Source organism: Macaca nemestrina, chromosome 7 (assembly GCF_043159975.1).
Source record: "Macaca nemestrina isolate mMacNem1 chromosome 7, mMacNem.hap1, whole genome shotgun sequence".
NCBI classification, from domain to species: domain Eukaryota; kingdom Metazoa; phylum Chordata; class Mammalia; order Primates; family Cercopithecidae; genus Macaca; species Macaca nemestrina.
The window spans coordinates 89,796,198-89,813,067 of record NC_092131.1 but is presented as its reverse complement, the minus strand read 5'-3'; the positions used below and the strand labels follow the sequence as shown (position 1 = coordinate 89,813,067).

Sequence of the window (16,870 nt, the reverse complement as noted above, 5' to 3'; positions counted from 1 at the left end):
AAAGAATGAGTCTGGACCCCTACTTCACACCACATACAAAAAATAATTCAAAATGGATCAAAGACCTACACATAAGAGCTATAAAACTCCTAAAAGGAAACACAGGAGTAAATCTCTGTGACCTTGGGTTAGGCAATGGTTTCTCAAGTATGACACCAAGAGCACAAGCAACAGAAGAAAAAATAAACTGAATTTCATCAGAATTAAAAACTTTTGTGCATCAAAGTGCACCATCATGCAATTGATGAACCACAGATACCACTTCACATCTACTAGAACAGTTATAATGAAAAAACAGCGAACATTAAGTGTTAATGAGAATATGAAGGAGCTGGACCTCTCATACATTGCTGGCAGGAATGTAAAAGGGTGTAGTCAATGTGGAAGACAGTTTGGCTGTTCCTCAAAATGTTCACCATAGAGTTACCATATGACCTGACAATTCCAATCTTAGGTATACACCCACAAGAAACGAAAACGTAGGTCCACATAAAAACCTGTACCTGAATCTTCATAGCAGTACTATTTGTAACAGCAAAAAGGTAGCAACAAGCCAAATGTCCATCACAGGTGAATGAATAAACAAAATGTGATCAATGTGTACAATGGAATATTGTTCAGCCATAAAAGTGATGAAGTTCTGATGCATACTACAATATGGATAAACCTTGAAAACATCATGCTAAGTGAAAGAAGCCAGACACAAAAGGCCAGGTGTTATATTATTTCATTTATATGAAATGTCCAGGAGGGGCAAATCCAAAGAAGCCATAAGTGGATTAGAGGTCGCCAGGAGCTGGGAGGGGAGGAGGGAATGGGGAGCGGCTGCTTCATGGGTATGGGGTTTCTTTTTGTGGGGATGAAAACATTCTGGAATTAGTGGTGATGGTTACACAACATTGTGAATGTACTAAAAGCCACTGAACTGCACACTTAAAAATATTTAAAATGGTGAATTTTCTGTTATGGGAATTCTACCTTTACAAAACAAAACAAAGAATTATCAGAGACTCCGTAGTTAAATAAGGCCCAGAGGTAATAAGAGGGTTGAGATACAAAAGCTGTCATGAGATTCCCAAGAGCCACTGACCTTGCTTCTCCGGGTTGCGGACCTGGGATGGCAGGTCTTGGATTTCCAAGGTCCACTGCCCTTCAGCCTTTTCTCCCCAACAGTGGACAGTCATGAATTCCCAGTTTGTAAACCCTTCATTGGAAAGATCCAGCAATCTGCAATTGGAGACGCAGTGTCAGAAAATGAAGGTGCTGGTACTGAGTGGCTGGGCAGAGGGACTGGCACAAGGAGGGCTCTCGGGGGACTGTATAATCTGGCTGGACCATACCCCCAGGGCAGCAGGGGTCTGGCCCCAGCCAACCCAAGGGCAAAGGGCACAGTGAAATGTGACTGTCTTTAAGGTCTGACACAGACTATCTCCTCCATCACCTCCTTGAACCTCCCTAACATTCTGAGAGGTAGGCAGGCAGACAGGTTTCACATAACCCAGTGAAAGATGTTTACAAGCTTACCAACAAATGCCCCCAATCCCGACATTTTCCTGCAGAAGGTGGTTCATTCCTTCCCACCCAGGAACAATCTTACAGAGCCCATAACTCCAGTGCCTGGATGCACAAAAGCAGACAGGGGCACCCCCCTACCCCCGGGGTACCTTCACTGAAGCCCAGAGAGTGCTCACTAAGGACACCTTTTTAAAGTGCTTGTTTGTGGAAGAACGAAACTTCCACGTTTGACTTCGAGCCAGCTGTGTGCACTGTTCTCTGGGAGACACAAATAAGGAAAGAGGAGCAGCTACTCAAGCCTGTGGGGAAAGTTCTGTCCCTTCACCTCCAGGGCTGATCCAGTCTCAACAGGGGCATTTGGGGGAGATGACGATGACAGGGTTGGTTGCTTTTCAGCAGGAATGGGAGGGACCTGTGGAGAGCCAGGAGGAGACGGCTCCCACACCCCCAGCAGTACCCTCCTTGCAGGTCCCGATGAGCCTCCCTTTGCCCTTCCCACCTTGAAGGCCTTTCCCAACTGTACCCTTGAGCCCCTGGGCCTTCTGCCTCTGCCTCACACTTGGTTCAAGCAGAAACAGGAAGCAACGAATCAACATCCAATCTCTTCCTGCACCCAGTGCCATCCTCAGAAGCGACTCTTTCCGCATTGGAATCAATTCTAGGGTTTTTCCTCTTATTGTTTCTTCATAGTCTAATTTTCTATTTCGATTTTGGAATAAACATTTTTTTTTTACATAGGGATCTTTATTGTTCATCAGAAATTGAAATACGTAAGTTTTGAACAATGTAAGACTCAATTTCCAATCTGGGGGTTCTCTGAACACTCAGGGTAGGAAAATGTTTATCTAGGCAACATACTTTGCAATGGAGAAGAGTGAGGTGGAAGCATCCTGTGCTTTCTTCTAAGAAATGGCAACGGTCAAGGCTGATTTTCACACTCAATGCCAAGCTGAACCCAACACACTGGGGACAGAACAAGGACAAACTGTCTTTTAAGGGCTGAGGTGCTGAGGCACATCAATGGCTTCTTAGTGAAGAAACTGGCAACCTGATAAAGCTGCCAAATTAAGTAAGATGTGCATTAGGATAGGAGGTCATTGATCCAAAAACACAAATTCTTGATATAATCACAAAATCTGCCTTGGAAAAAGACCAAAGTCCCAAGACTCAGAAGACAGCCAGAGTAGCCTCAGGGTAGTTTTTTTGTTTTTTTGTTTTTGAGACAGACTCTGTCACCCAGGCTGGAGTGCAGAGGCATGACCTCGGCTCACTGCAACCTCCGCCTCCTGGGTTCAAGTGATTCTCTTGCCTCAGCCTCCCAAGTAGCTGGGATCATAGGTGCCTGCCACCACGCCCAGCTAATTTTTGTATTTTTAGTAGAGAAGAGGTTTTGCCATGTTGGCCAGGCTGGTCTCTAACTCCTGACCTCAGGTGATCCACCCACCTTGGCCCCTCAAAGTACTGGGATTACAGGTGTGAGCCTCCCTTCCTGGGCTAGGGTAGTTTTTTAAAATACTTGATGGCACAAGGACAGCACTACCCAGCCAAGGGGTGGCTCCCAATAGGCCTGGCAGGACCTGCGCTCTATTATCCCAAGGGCGCAACACTGGGCAGCAGCAGGAGGAGGAAGGCTCCCAGGGAAGGAAACAGGGCCCTAGGGGAGTGGGAGAGGGGAGGCTGGGGCACCAGAAGGCTCTTGTGGGTCAGGCAGCCAGACGTAAGCAGGACATGAAGGGCAGCCAGGCCCCTGCGCCAGGGATGACACCAAACATTTTTATCTATATTATCACACTCAAGTCTTGTAACAGTCCTAATGTTTAAAGATGAGTGAAGTGACATTTTCAGAGGTGAGGAATAAAGAGAGGCAAAGTGACTGGCTCCTGGGAGCCCAGCCAGGAATGGAAGAGCAGGGTGTGGGCTGACTCTCCAGGGTCACTGCCACCTGCCTGCCTGCTACCTGCTGCCCCAGCCTCTAAGCCTCACCACAGGCTCTCCGTCAACCTGGGCCATCACCTGGGCCTGCACCCAGCTCTGCCTCTGAGTCAGGGGTCACAAACCTGGGTGCCACTAGGTGTGCAGCTGGAGTGAATGGAGAGCCCGTTGCTGGCCTCAGGGCTGCCAGCATGGAAAACAAGGAGCACATGGACACACACTCGCCCACCTGCTCAGCCCCAGCCCAGCGCACGAAGGAACATGGGCCTGGTGTCAGACAGCTTCCAACTTTCCAAGAAATGCCAGAAATGAGGACTTTTAAAATCTTTAAGAGTTAAAAATGTAAAATAAAAAACACCACGGGGAGCAACATAGCATCAAGCTGCAGCTTGCCTGCTGACACCTGAACTGCTCATGCCCGCGTGGCCTCCCACAGGCAGAGGCAGAGCACGGCTGGGCCTCCCTGCAGGAGGGAGAGATGCCCCTGTGGCACTTGTGCTGTGAAAGTAGAACGTGGGATGGGCTGAGCTTGGTGCCAGGGTCTGCCTCAGGGTTGATTCCAGTGCACCAAGGACAAAGAGGGTGCCAGGCCCACCGTCTGGTGCTACTATTCCAGCTTGCCTACTGCAGAGAGACCAGGCTCCTGGGCAGTGCTGTGGGGGGCACAGCACAGGCCCCAATCCTCTGGACAATGGCCCTGTCGGTCTTGCATTGCTGCTGAGTCAATCACTCTGTCTCATACAAAGTGTTGGGGGAGGTGAAGGGTTAAGCAAAGGGCAACCCCCAACTTCTGCCTGGTCCCATCTGAGAGCCTTCGCTAGCCCCCGTTTCTGAATCTCTACAGTTCCCTATAGCCCACACAAGGGCCACAGCCTCAGGCAGGTCACCAAAGGAGTCAAGTGGGCCCAGAGTGGGCAAGTCGGGATGGGGACCACACCCCAGTAGACAGAGCAGGCCTGGTCTTGGGGGGCTTCCTGCAGGTGATGTGGGCACAGTGCCAGTTCTGGTTTTTGAGAGAAGCTGGAAATGCTGATTCATCCATGAAATCTCTTTTCTCTCTCTCCCTCTTAGCTAGAAAGAGACAGAAAGGTACCACAATACCCTGGCCCCTCTAAGTTCCTATAAACACCTACATTCTAATTACCTGTAAATCATATATTTGCATCAATGTGTTTTCCCTTGTTTCTAAGTTTGCTAAAGAAATGACTCCATAGCCTCCCAAAACCCATGTACAAAGCTTTGGAATTTCTAGCCCCTGAGTGCAAGAGAAGTTGGCAGACAGCAGCTTGGGGGCACCTTCCCTGCACACCATCCGAGCCTGTCTATCTTCCTGGGACAGGCCCCTGCCAGTGCAGGTTCTGCGGGGCAGCCCACAACTGGGTGGGAGAGCTGGCAGGGGGATAAACAATGCTCCCTGTGCTACACACGCTCGATTCAAAGGCCAATTGAATAGGATAAAAATGACCTTCAATGCACTTCTAAGCAATGAAGGCATAGCCAGAATTCCACAAATCCCTCCACTAAACAACAAAACAAAACGAAACAACAACTCTTTTGTCACTTTTTTCTGAAAAGGAAAGTTTTGCAGGACCTTTTGGAAGGCAAGGTTTCAGGGAGCAACTTTTAAGGTTTGTGGGGCCTACATGCGAGGGTCTCCAAGAGAAAGGAAGCTGCCAGCAGAACCAGCGGGAGCCCCCACATGCCAGAGGGCCTTGCAGAGACACTGTGGGTCCAAGACTGGACAGAAGCTCTTGTGCAGCGTAAATCTCGGGAAGCCCCAGCCCCCATCCCCACACCTGCCTCGCCTTACCTCTTTGCCAAAAGTTGAGACTTGGTTCCCGAGGGAGAAATCAGGTAGATCTGGAGGTCTCCTCGGCGTGGGTGCGAGATGGAGATGCGAACCACCACGTGCTCCAAGTAGACCACGCGCTGGTCCGAGTGCTCCGCGCAGGCACTGGTCAGGGCCGTAGTCCGCAGCACCTGCACTAAGGGGATGCTCCTGGGGGAGGAGAGAGGGCTGAGCACTTGGCACCAAAATCACGAAGTCTCACTCACACAGCCAGGGGCTCCAGCGCCTGTCCACCCCGTTCCCACTGCAGCCTCAGGGCCCTGGGGGCCCCAGGGAGCCGCAGCAGCCTTTGAATGCCTCACACGGATGCTCCGCTGTGAATTTTATCACCTGTCCTGAAGACATTTATGCCTCTGGAATTTGCTCAAAGAAATTTAAAAGATGGGTTCGGCTGGGCACGGTGGCTCACGCCTGTGATCCCAGCACTTTGGGAGGCCAAGATAATGCCTGCTGCCACCACTCCAGCTTGCCTACTGCGGAGAGACTAGGCTGCTGGGCAGTGCGGTGGGGTGCACGGCACAGGCCCCATTCCTCTGGACAATGGCCCTGTCTGCCTTGCATTGCTGCTGAGTCAATTACTCTGTCTCATACAAAGTCGGGTGAGGGGGAGGAGAGATCACAAGGTCAGGAGTTCGAGACCAGAATATGGTGAAACCCTGTCTCTACTAAAAATACAAAAATTAGCTGGGTATGGTGGCAGGCGTCTGTAATCCCAGCTACTTGGGAGGCTAAGACAGGAGAATCGCTTGAACTCAGGAGGCAGAGGTTGCAGTAAGCCTAGATCGCACCACTGCACTCCAGCCTGGGAGACAGAGCAAGACACCATCTCAAAAACAAAACAAAAAAAAATAAAATAAAATAAAATAAAATAAATCATGGGTTCTTGGGCAGACTTGGGTGAATGTCCCCAAGGATGGACCCCCTTTGGTGACCAGAAGGCAGCTTCTCCTTGGTGGCATTTGGCTAGCTCATTTCTCAGTTGCCCTAGTACGACCTCTATGGTGACAGGTACGCTAAAAGGCCAGACCTCACCACATTGCAATATGTACATATAAGAAACCTGTCCTTGGACCCCCTAAATATATAAAAATAATTAAATGTCTTAACAAACAAAAATTTAAAAAAAAAATCCCACTACTTTGTTTCAAAGACTAGCATTGAAAATGGAAGTCACAATGCTAAATAACAGCAACCAGCAAACATTTCCCAAGCTGACTGTGCACTGAGCATAAGGCACCGGCCTGAGAACTTCCAAGGATTAACCCACTTAATCCGGAGGGAATTAAGGACTACACCCAAGGTGCAGCTAATTGGGGGAGGATCTGGGAGTTGGGGCCCCAGAGCCCACGCGTCCGCCTCAAGGCTTCGCTGCCTCGTTGCCTTGCTGCCTCCAATGGAAGCTCGTGTGGACCCACAGTCAAGCACACAGCTTGGAGTCTGTCCTCTCATGCAGGTCGAGGGTGCCAAGCTCGTGTGCTCCCAACTCTCCTGCAGAAAGTCAGGGTCCTCTCGCTTTCCTGTCCTGTAATGGAAATGGATGATGGTTCCCTTTACAAACTCAGGGCAGCTTTACCATATGGGATGGAATCTGAGGATAAAAACAAAGCCTCAATCATTCAAGACTCCTTTCTACTAGAATTTTCTGACATACTCCCCAGACCAAGCAGACACAAAATCTGTACCCCAAGGCTGCTCCTATGTCCAGGCTGGACCATCCTGCTGATTCCAGGCCACTAGGGTTCACGCCTCCTTGAACTTGAGCCCCCACCCACCCCACTGATGTGCAGCTGAAGAAATACGGCATTCTTTGGTGCAGACCAACCGCCACCCAGCAGCACATTAATAATTCCCTACCACACGACTGGCGCTCAGCTTATTATGGGGAGTGCTTTTCCCATTATGCCTGGACTCTCCTCCCGGGAGGCACAAGGCATTCTGCTCAGAGCCTCTCAGGAATTACATTGCCTGGCTCTACTGGGCCTGAGTCATAAAAAGCAATCAAAACAGTTATAAACAGTGATGTAATTCCCTCGGAGACTCTGTAAATATTTGAAAACATGCTTTGCATGCACCATAAATTGATTTAGAGATGCTGACTTCCTTCATTGCCTTCTCCCAAGTTTTACTGCTGGTGTTTACTGGTCAGCAGCCCCCACTGCGGTAGATGCAGAACACAACAGAAGGCTCTGGAGAGTTCCAGGCCCCGCAGGGCCCATGTGTATCTCCAGGTGAGTGTCCCCCCTTCACCCCACACTAAGAATGCAATGTGGGTGTGTTGGGGAGAAGCAAGGTGTGGAAGAAACACCTAGGCCAGCAGACTTACTCAGTGCTCCCCTGGGGCTTCCAAATGTAGCTCCCAGTCAACCCCAAGAACCAGGAATAACCCTACACTCTCACACTTCAACACTTTTCCAGTGCTGAATAGCAAGATCAAGGGGAAACAGAAACAAAAGCCTTAACCAAGTTGAAGACACTGTCCCCACACTCCAACCAATTGCTCAATGGCAGGGGAAGTGATCAATCTGCTCTAGAAATAGACCTGGAATCCTTGTGAAGAAACTTTAATCCCATTGATAAGGCACAGGGATGAGAGAACAGGAGCAGGGTAAAAGTAAAAGACAACCAAGCCCCACCCCTCACCTGCCCCTGCCACCCTGAGCCCCACCCACAGAGTAAATCATCTCAGAATATGAAAGTCTCTTGCGTCTAACTTTTTTATTCCTGCTAAGGGACTCCAGCCACTGTGTAAAGAAGGCTGGGTTGGGTGTGATCCTTCGCCAGCCCTGCTGCTGCTGCTGCTGCTGCTGCTGCTGCTGCTGCCTGCAGGGAGGCTGGCTGGGGGCGGGAGCACCCAGCTCCTACAGGAGTTAATGGCCTCACTTGGTTTGGTTTTCAAAGCCAAGCCCTTACCTTCACCTGGGGGCTAGAAGCTGAGCGGCCTCCTGGAACAAGGCTAACTGTAACAATTAGTTTTTATGTGAAATCCCTTAACTGCTAAATTGCTCAGTAACAGGCCACCAGGACTCCTAATTCCTGTAAGTTCTGGGGCAGCGCGGAAGCCCAGGACAGCTACTACAGGAGGGCATGCTGCCACCTTCCTGACATACAGTTAGCTCCTGACACATTTTATTTCTGTGGTTGCTATTGAAACCATTAACCTAACATCCCAAATTAGAGTGCTTTTATTAGAAAGAGAAATAAAAGAGGAGGCTTCAAAATGTTTCATGATCATTGTGCTCAAAATTTTCTGTATTTCAGACAGAAACTCCAGGAAGAAAATAAGGAAGCCACCTATCAAAAGTCATCACTTTAAAAAATTAACTGCAAGACAGAAAGTAGATCAGTCAATGAAAAAAACAGAAGTGGTTCTCCACCCTACAGTTATTTCTAAGGTAACACTGAAAATGCAAGTCGACTGCCAAGTAATTTATTTTTTAAGTTAAACAATGTGCAGAGATGATCAGTGTCACATGAATACAGCTACATTGTACTTTAATGATGAAAATTGATTTAGAAAGATCTTAAAGTTCCCAAAATAACTGAAAAGTGTCTTCTGCTATTAACTTCTGAAATTGTGGTCTATGTACATAAAGCCATCTTCCTAGGACCCTAAAGGATTCCAAAGAGTTAAATGATCCTGCAAGACCTGCCTGGAGACCGAGCGTTATTGAAGCCAGGGAGATGGCCAGACTTGGAAAAGATCTCTAATGACAGCCGATGCCACGTGCTATGGAGCCACATTTCAATGTTAATTACTCTGGTACTTTAGATGATCTCCATTCATCCTCAGTGCTCTCCAACCGCTCCCTTCTCCTGAGGAGGTGAAGGCCTACCAACAGTAGCCATCCTGCTGGCTTCCTAGGAACTCCAGACCACAGATATGTTGGTCTCTTCCTATTTTTTTTCCAATGCATAATACTATCTAGGAGCAAAAATAAATATTTTCAAGGAACCGAGTGCCAGGGGAAACAGGAAGGCGGGACAGGGGCTGAAACCCTCCGCCTCCAGCTGGGCCAACCTGGATCCTTGCACAAAGCACTTGTTTTGTTCCTCACTGGGCCCATGACTGTTCTAGGGCCATGTTGAGAGACCCTCCAGAATCAGGAGTTGGCAGCATCCTTCCAGCTGCTGCGCTGGCACCTGGCTTGGGGAGGAGAGGCTAAAGAACTGAGGCCCATTACAGCAGAAGGTCACCCAGGAAACCCTTTCACAGACTTGCTAATGGGAGTGAGTGGAGCGGCAAGAGTTAATTGGGACAGACTTGCTAAATAAAGCAACAGGAAAGCCAGCAGGTCTGTCGGAGGGCACAGAGTGCCTTTGTGAGGGTGGCAAGAGGCTTCTAAGTCACTTCTCAGACCTGTGTTCCAGGATGCATGCTTTCAACAAGATGGCCTTTAGGCTCTGAGGTAAGCTGCTTCATTCTATCTATGGGCTTCCTTATTCATATGGGTTCAGCCTGAGAATTTTCCTCAGATGAAATTACTTTTTTTTTTTTTTTGAGATGGAGTCTCACTCTGTCCCCAGGCTGGAGTGCAGTGGGGCGACCTCGGCTCACTGTAACCTCTGCCTCCTGGATTCAAGCAATTCTCCTGCCTCAGACTCCTGAGTAGCTGGGATTACAGGCCCGCGCCACCATGCCTGGCCAATTTTTGTATTTTTTTATTTTTAATAGAGACAGGGTTTCCCCATGTTGGCCAGGCTGGTCTCGAACTCCTGACCTTAGAAGATCCACTGGTCTCGGCCTCCCAAAGTGCTGGGATTACAGGCGTGAGTCACTGCGCCTGGCCAAAATTACGTTTGATGATCAAACCATAGCACATCACTTAGGCGAGAAATAAAATTTAACTAAAAAAAAAAAAAGCTAATCCAGTACATTAACTTACACAATGCTGTCCACAATTAATTGGGCCATAAGGTGCTTTAATATGTAATGCTTAAATTTATAGCATACTTTTTCTTCTATATTAAATGAGGGGACTGAATTAGCTGGCTTTAAAGATGCCTTCCAATTCTAACAGTCTACAATTCAACCTGAAGGGGAGTAAAAAAGACAATAAAATATACAGTCAATCCTCATTACTCACAGATGCTGTATTTGCATATTCACCTAGTGGCTAACATTTATTTGTATCCCCCAAACCAACACTTGTGGCACTTTGGTGTCACGTGTATCAGATGTGTGCAGAGTGGTAAGATATGAGTCTTACCCTCAACAAGCACACTCCCAGCTGAGGTCAAACAAGGCAACATTGCCTGTTGGTGCAGCTCTCATACCGTAAACAAGTGTCCATTTCCAGCCAGGTGTGGTGGCTCACGGCTGTAATCCCAGAACTTTGAGAGGCTGAGGTGGGCAGATCACTGGAGGTCAGGAGTTTGAGACCAGCCTGGCCAACATGGCGAAAGCCCATCTCTACTAAAAATACAAAATTAGCCAGGTGTGGTGGCATGTGCCTATCATCCCAGCTACTCAGGAGGATGAGGCAAGACCATTGCTTGAACCTGGGAGGCGGAGGTTGCAGTGAGCCGAGATCACGCCACTGTATTCCAGCCTGGGTAACGGAGTAAGACTCCATCTCAAATAAAAACAAGTGTCTGTTTCACAGTGTATTTAGTGCCACATTTTTCACAGTTTGGTGCTGTTTTTTGTTTTTTAGAGACAGGGTCTCACTCTGTCACCCAAGCTGGAGTACAGTGGTGCAATCCTAGCTCACTAGAGCCTTGAACTCCTGGGCTCAAGTGATCCTCCCACCTCAGCCTCCCAAGTAGCTGGGACTACAGGTGCAAACCACCATGCCTAGCTCTGTGCTTTTCTGTTGGTGAATTCACTGTTTGAAATGGCCCCAAGTGCAGTGCTGAAGCACTGTCTAGTATCACTAAGCATGAGAAAGCTGAGATGTGCCTTAAGGAGAAAACATATGTGTAAGACAAGCTTTGTTCCAGCAATGAGGGCTAGTGCTGTCATCTGTGAGTCTAAAGTTAATGAATAAATAATCTATGTTAAATAAGCTGCCTTTAAACACATACACATAAAACAGGGTCTGTATTGATAGGCTGGCAAAAATGTGACCAGAGGCTCACAGGAACTTAACCCTGTATCTCTCCTAGGAACAATGCTTCAGTATTTGCTAATTCAGTGTTCGTGGTGACTTTGTAGAACAGTACTATGAATAGGGAGAATCAACTGTATTCAAATTCAAATCCTAATTTTAGAACTAAGTAACCTTTACAATCTGGGGGAAACAAGTTTGCTTCAAAACTAAGCCAGGAAGGGCAAGGGCTGCAGGAACACAGCCAGCTGGTTAAGTTTGCTCGCAGCTACAAGGGGTACCAGAGGCAGGAAAAATGTTGTGGGCCCAGTATGGTTACCCCCAGGGCAGGACTGCACAGCACCACAGGTTTTCTGAGGATACCCAGGCATGCTGTATATAACAATGGCCCAAGAGGAGAAACCAGAAGTAAGGGCCTCCTGTGGTACTCAGGTATGCACAGAGGTCAAATGCCCTGGAGGGAGAGGCTGGGTAAGGTGAGGAGGGGATGTGAGAGTGGCAGAAATCTGCATAGTTCTGAGACAACTCAAAGAAGGGAAGGGCTTTTGGCTTCCTAAAAAGATGTCAAATCAGGCTGTGTGCTTGAGTACAGCAGGGAGCTGGGCTGACCTGTGTCTGATCCACACAGGCACTCCATCAGACCGCTGGGCTCCTGGCCTCACCTGCTTGCCTAGCTGACCTGCCGCAGTTGAGCCACCAGCAGCTGTGCTCTTAGGCACTGGCACCTGGCCAAGGCTGGAGGAACCTCTAGGCAGCCAGGGTCAGGGTACTTTATCATCCCTGCAGGTGGTATGCCCAGCTAGCTCCTGGCACAGAAGTCAAGGAGGTGAGGTCTTCTAACGGGTGGGCAGGTTGCTCTACTTGGCTCGGTATTGCCTGAGTTCCTACTGAGAGGGGCAAGGTGGACTCTGGAGACAAGCAGCCTGCGGTAGCAGTTCAACCCTGCAGCACCCCAACTCTGGGCCTAAGTTCCTAACTCCTTTGTGCCTCCATTTCTTCCTCTATAAAATGGGGATAAAGATAGCACTATAACCTCGTATGTTTATTGGGGATTTTTATGTAAAGTGCTTAGAGCAATGCCTGGCACACAGTAAGTGCCTTTATAATCACAATCCATTATCTCTCATCCACAGCCATATGTCTTTATAAATAGAGTTGTTTTAAAATGACCACCATATGCAGTCTAGTTTAACGAAATTCCAGAAAAGTAGGTAATATGTGGATAATCCAGAGTTAATTCCTGAACATCTATAAAAAGATTATCTGCTTTACAGATAATCCTTGATAGTCAAAGCAATGCATTGGCTTTCGGGTCTGAAGTGTCTTGTGTGGGTGTGAGTGTGTGAGAGTTCTTTAAAAGACAGGCCAAACTAAACTGTAAGCTCTGTCTGGACAGTAACCTTCTAAACCAGCAAAAACTAAAGATGTGCAGGTAAGTTCTTATTGCTTTGTGTTGGCTTAAAAGACCCTGTTGTTGTGGTCTTCCCAGCATGGAGGTGGGAGTCATGCATATCACAAATTGTTTCCCAGGTGCCTGGATTTTCAAAGCAGTGACAGAAGTACTGGCTAGAAAAATCAAGAGTTAAATAGAATATTTAATATTTGGGCCTCTATTTTATTCGTTGGAATAATACTAAGCTTAATTTTCTTTTTCATTGAAAGAAAAGCTATAAAAATATCAACTTTATCCCTCTATTTAATACACACAGATTTTAAAATCATTTTGCACAGGCAGATGCCACTGGTCATGATCCTATGTACTGATCCTATGTACCTTTGTTTAATTGACAAAGGTTCTAAACAGACGGAAACCATTTGTGCCCAGGAGTAGGTCACATGCCTCTGGTCTACGAGTTTGATGATCACAACAGAGGCCCAGGCACAGCTTGCACTTTCATCCAGTGCTATCCTGGAGGACACTAGCTTTTGCTAACAGTAGCTGTCATTCAGTTCAAGTGATTTCCTCTTGCCTCTGCATGTAGATTTAGCATTTCCTGAAAGCTGCCTATGATGGGCCCTACCCCATGTGGGCTCCTACAGAGGTGGTTCAGACATCACTACCTCGGTTCTGGGGCTCAGATTGTTCTAGGGGAGGGTAAACACCAGGCAGTAAAGAGACTGCCAAGCACAATCCCATGGTGCCTCGGAGCAGGGGGCCTGGCTCCTTGATTCTCACCCAGGCCCAGCCCTACCTGAGGTCCCCTCTCTCCTCATTTTCTCCACCCTTCCAGGGACTTCTTCTTATCTTTCAGGTGGATCCAGACAGAGACAGGCTCAAACCCCACAGTCCCCAAATGTGCAATGTCCAGATGAGAAATGCCAGAGTATCGCTTGGGGTCCCCTTTTGGCTAGTCCTTTTCACACCATAGATGGCCTTTTTTTAAGTGACGGAGCTGCCTCCTGAAGGGACTGCATCTGGTGGGTTTGGCATCATGGCCCCAGCTCCTTCCTCTGCAGCCCTCACTGTGCTGTGCTGATGGCCTTTCTGTGCCTTTGGGCCTGAGCATGACTCAGGGGCAGGCAGGGGCTGTGATGCCAGCCACTGGGGCAGCGATGGAGACAGCAGCTCAGCAGGGGGACACCATGGCTGATGAGGCACGAGCTCTGTGCAGTCATCTGGGGGCACTGGATGCGATGCTAGTCTGGGAGCACAGGCTGGGTGCACAGGAGGGATGTGCAGAAGGGGTGGCCCATTTGGCTCTTCCTGTCAGTCATTGCCACGAGGACAGTCTCCCTGAACCATGATCACATCCCAGCCCAGGGCTGGGGGTAGAGAGAGGTGCCCGGGATATTCGTTCCTGCCCCTGTGCGTGACCAGAGGGGTGGACATGTGAACACCCCAGCCCCTCTCCCTCAGGACCATGGGTGACATTACCATAAACCTGGCAGGTGTGGACATATGACCCATCTAGAGGACTCCTGTACTTAACATCCAGTGAACACAGTTGTCTGACCTTTGGTCACACCAGGGTAGCATCCTCTCCTGTTCAAGAGAAAAGACAGTCACCATATCCCACGCAGTGCACACAGATGCACAAGACATGGGTATATAAAGAGGCATACACACCCCTTCTCTGTCTTCCCTCTTGTTCTGCTCTTCACCACGGGAAGCAGCTGAGGGCAGGTTCAGGACATTCAGAAAGTCCTAGGATTCCACCATGAGAGGAAGAAACCAGAATGAGGCCAAGAGAGTAGACAGCTGGACCCAGAAATGTGCGTGGAGAGGGGGCAGTTAGAAGAAGATGGGAAAACGGCTGTGTGGGAACACTTCCTTTTCATTTTCAGCCACGTGATCCTAGCAGCTGGGAACCCTGATGGGGAAAACTTGCATAGCCGTGGGGATATTCGCAGCTCAGGTGCAGATGACCCCGACAGGCAGGCAGGCAGGCAGGTTCAGGGGCAGAGCTGGCTGGAGCTCCCTGCCAGGAGGGGAGACCCACCGGTGGATGTGAGGCATCAAACTCTGCTTGGTAACGCCACTCTCTCTGGAGACCCTTATGTCCTCTGCAACAACCACGTTACGGACTTAAGCAAGTGGTTTGATAAGCAAGCGGTGTGAGACGGTAGGCTGGCTGAATATTCCAGAAAGAGTCTGAAACTGCTAAAGGTAAAGATGACTTTTCTTTAGAAACAGAAGTCTGATTCTTCTCCTCTCTTGGAGTTTGGAGGGTCCTTACTTTCCTCAAAGGACAGGAACAATGTTACACTGTATGTTACGGCGGGTTCCCTCAACCCGTGCTGTCTAGACTCCGTGTGCTTTCACTTAAAAAACAAAATAAAATAAAAATAAAAACAACCACTCGCCACCTAGGCACCACTCTGCCATCTTAAAACGATTTCTGGCAGGAGAAGAATGCTTCATTCAGGAGCCGCCCTGACGGGGACACCGGCGGAGGCGCCGGGGCAGAGGGCAGCCCCCGGGTCAGCAACCAGACCCAGGAGCCCACCTCCCTCACCTAGCCTTTGAGGGTCCAGGCCGCAGGCATTTTCCAACAAACAAAGACAGAGAAGGCACAACCTCCTTTATCTCAGAGACTCTCCCCCTTTTTTCAAATTTGACAGTCTAAGGCTCCTCAGAGAAATTGATGCCTTAAGAAGTCAAGACTGAGGCTTGTCGGGTGGCCGGCTGACTGTTGGGGCCTGGAGTGATCCCTCAGCCGTCCGTGTGCAATTAGCCATGGGAGAAAAAGGTAATTTTTCAAAAGATCCCTCTGTGGCTGTTCATCCAGCTGCTCAGCCAACACATACTCTCTGCATTCCTACCATATGCAAGCCTTCCACCAGAAACATTTTCCTCAACTATTTGTGGCAAAAGAGTGTATTATAAGAGTAGAAGCATATTCAAGGAAGAGGCATCTAGAGAGTGATCTGTATTTGCTGATAAAGCAACATACCATTCTTTATCATTGCATCACTTCTTTTTCAAACACACGTTTTCCAAATGGAACAAGTAGTTATGGGAAAAATGCACTCCATTCTGTATCAGATACAAGGCCCAGAGAAACACCGTTCTCCTTAAAAGAACCGCTGTGATGGCAGAATTGGAATAATCTGATTTCCTCTCCTAGTGGGGTAGGGTTCTTGCTTTCTGATTTACCTTATGGCTGATTTTTTTTAAAAATAAAAATTTTGGCCAGGCATGGTGGCTCATGTCTGTAATCCCAGCACTTTGGGAGGCTGAGGTGGGTGGATCACCTGAGGTCAGACCAGCCTGGCCAACATGGTAAAACCTTGTCTCTCCTAAAAATACAAAAAAATTAGCTGGGCGTGGTGGCGAGAGCCTGTAATCCCAGCTACTCAGGGGGCTGGGAGGATGGCTTGAACCCAGGAGGCGGAGGTTGCAATGAGCCAGGATCATGCCACTGTACTCTGGCCTGGGCAACAAGAGCAAAACTCGGTCTCAATCGATCAATCAATCAATCAATGAACAAACATAACAGATTTAGAAAAACTCCAAAGAGCAATTCTGGGTGTGCCCTGCTCATGGGAGAGAGATGAAGCCAAGGCCCTTCTGCTCAAGCCTTGTTAAAAAAATCCCAGTGCTTAAGTCTGAAGAAGGTTGTACAGGGCCAGATAAAAGCCACACAAAGCTGCTTTGACTGTGAATAATAAGCAGTACTCCCACAACCCACAGCAGAGAAGGGGCTGACCCAGCCACTCCTGCTCAGGCCAGGTGGATTCACATTGCAGGCTCCCAGGGCTGGTTAGGCTGGGCTGGGGCTACAGCTCCAACCTCCAGCAGGTGGTGACAGAAAGGACACTTGCGGCTACTCCTCATTTCACCCTTCTGGCAGGAGCAGATCCCTGACTCGGTCTGATATGCTAAACATGGGTAAGAATTTCCAATACTAGGCTGAGCGATCAGGCTGAGGAACTGACCCCCTGTCATGGAGCAATCTGCTACGGAAGGGGAAGAGGCCTCAAAACAGTGGTGGCTTAAGAAGTGATTCCTTTCCCAGCTGTACGATCCACAGGAGAAAATGCAGACATGTGCAGGCATGCACCGTGCACGTGCACATGTGCACAG

General features: G+C 48.6%; 1 protein-coding gene across 9 annotated transcripts in view; it reads right to left on the bottom strand.

The window, feature by feature from the left end:
• LOC105499242 (proprotein convertase subtilisin/kexin type 6) overlaps positions 1 to 16,870 on the bottom strand; it is a 188,565-nt gene that overhangs the window by 63,571 nt on the left and 108,124 nt on the right. For 6 of the 9 annotated variants that reach the window (XR_011626057.1, XM_011771749.2, XM_011771750.2 and 3 more), the window contains exons 12-13: positions 5,258 to 5,446; positions 1,091 to 1,227 (exon numbers count right to left, since the gene is read on the bottom strand). Coding sequence is in view for 8 of the 9 variants with exons in the window: in XM_011771749.2 (XP_011770051.2) it covers positions 1,091 to 1,227; positions 5,258 to 5,446 (326 nt within the window). In the remaining variant the exon portion in view is untranslated. The other 3 variants (XM_011771753.3, XM_071100551.1, XM_071100552.1) reach the window with 3 other exon arrangements.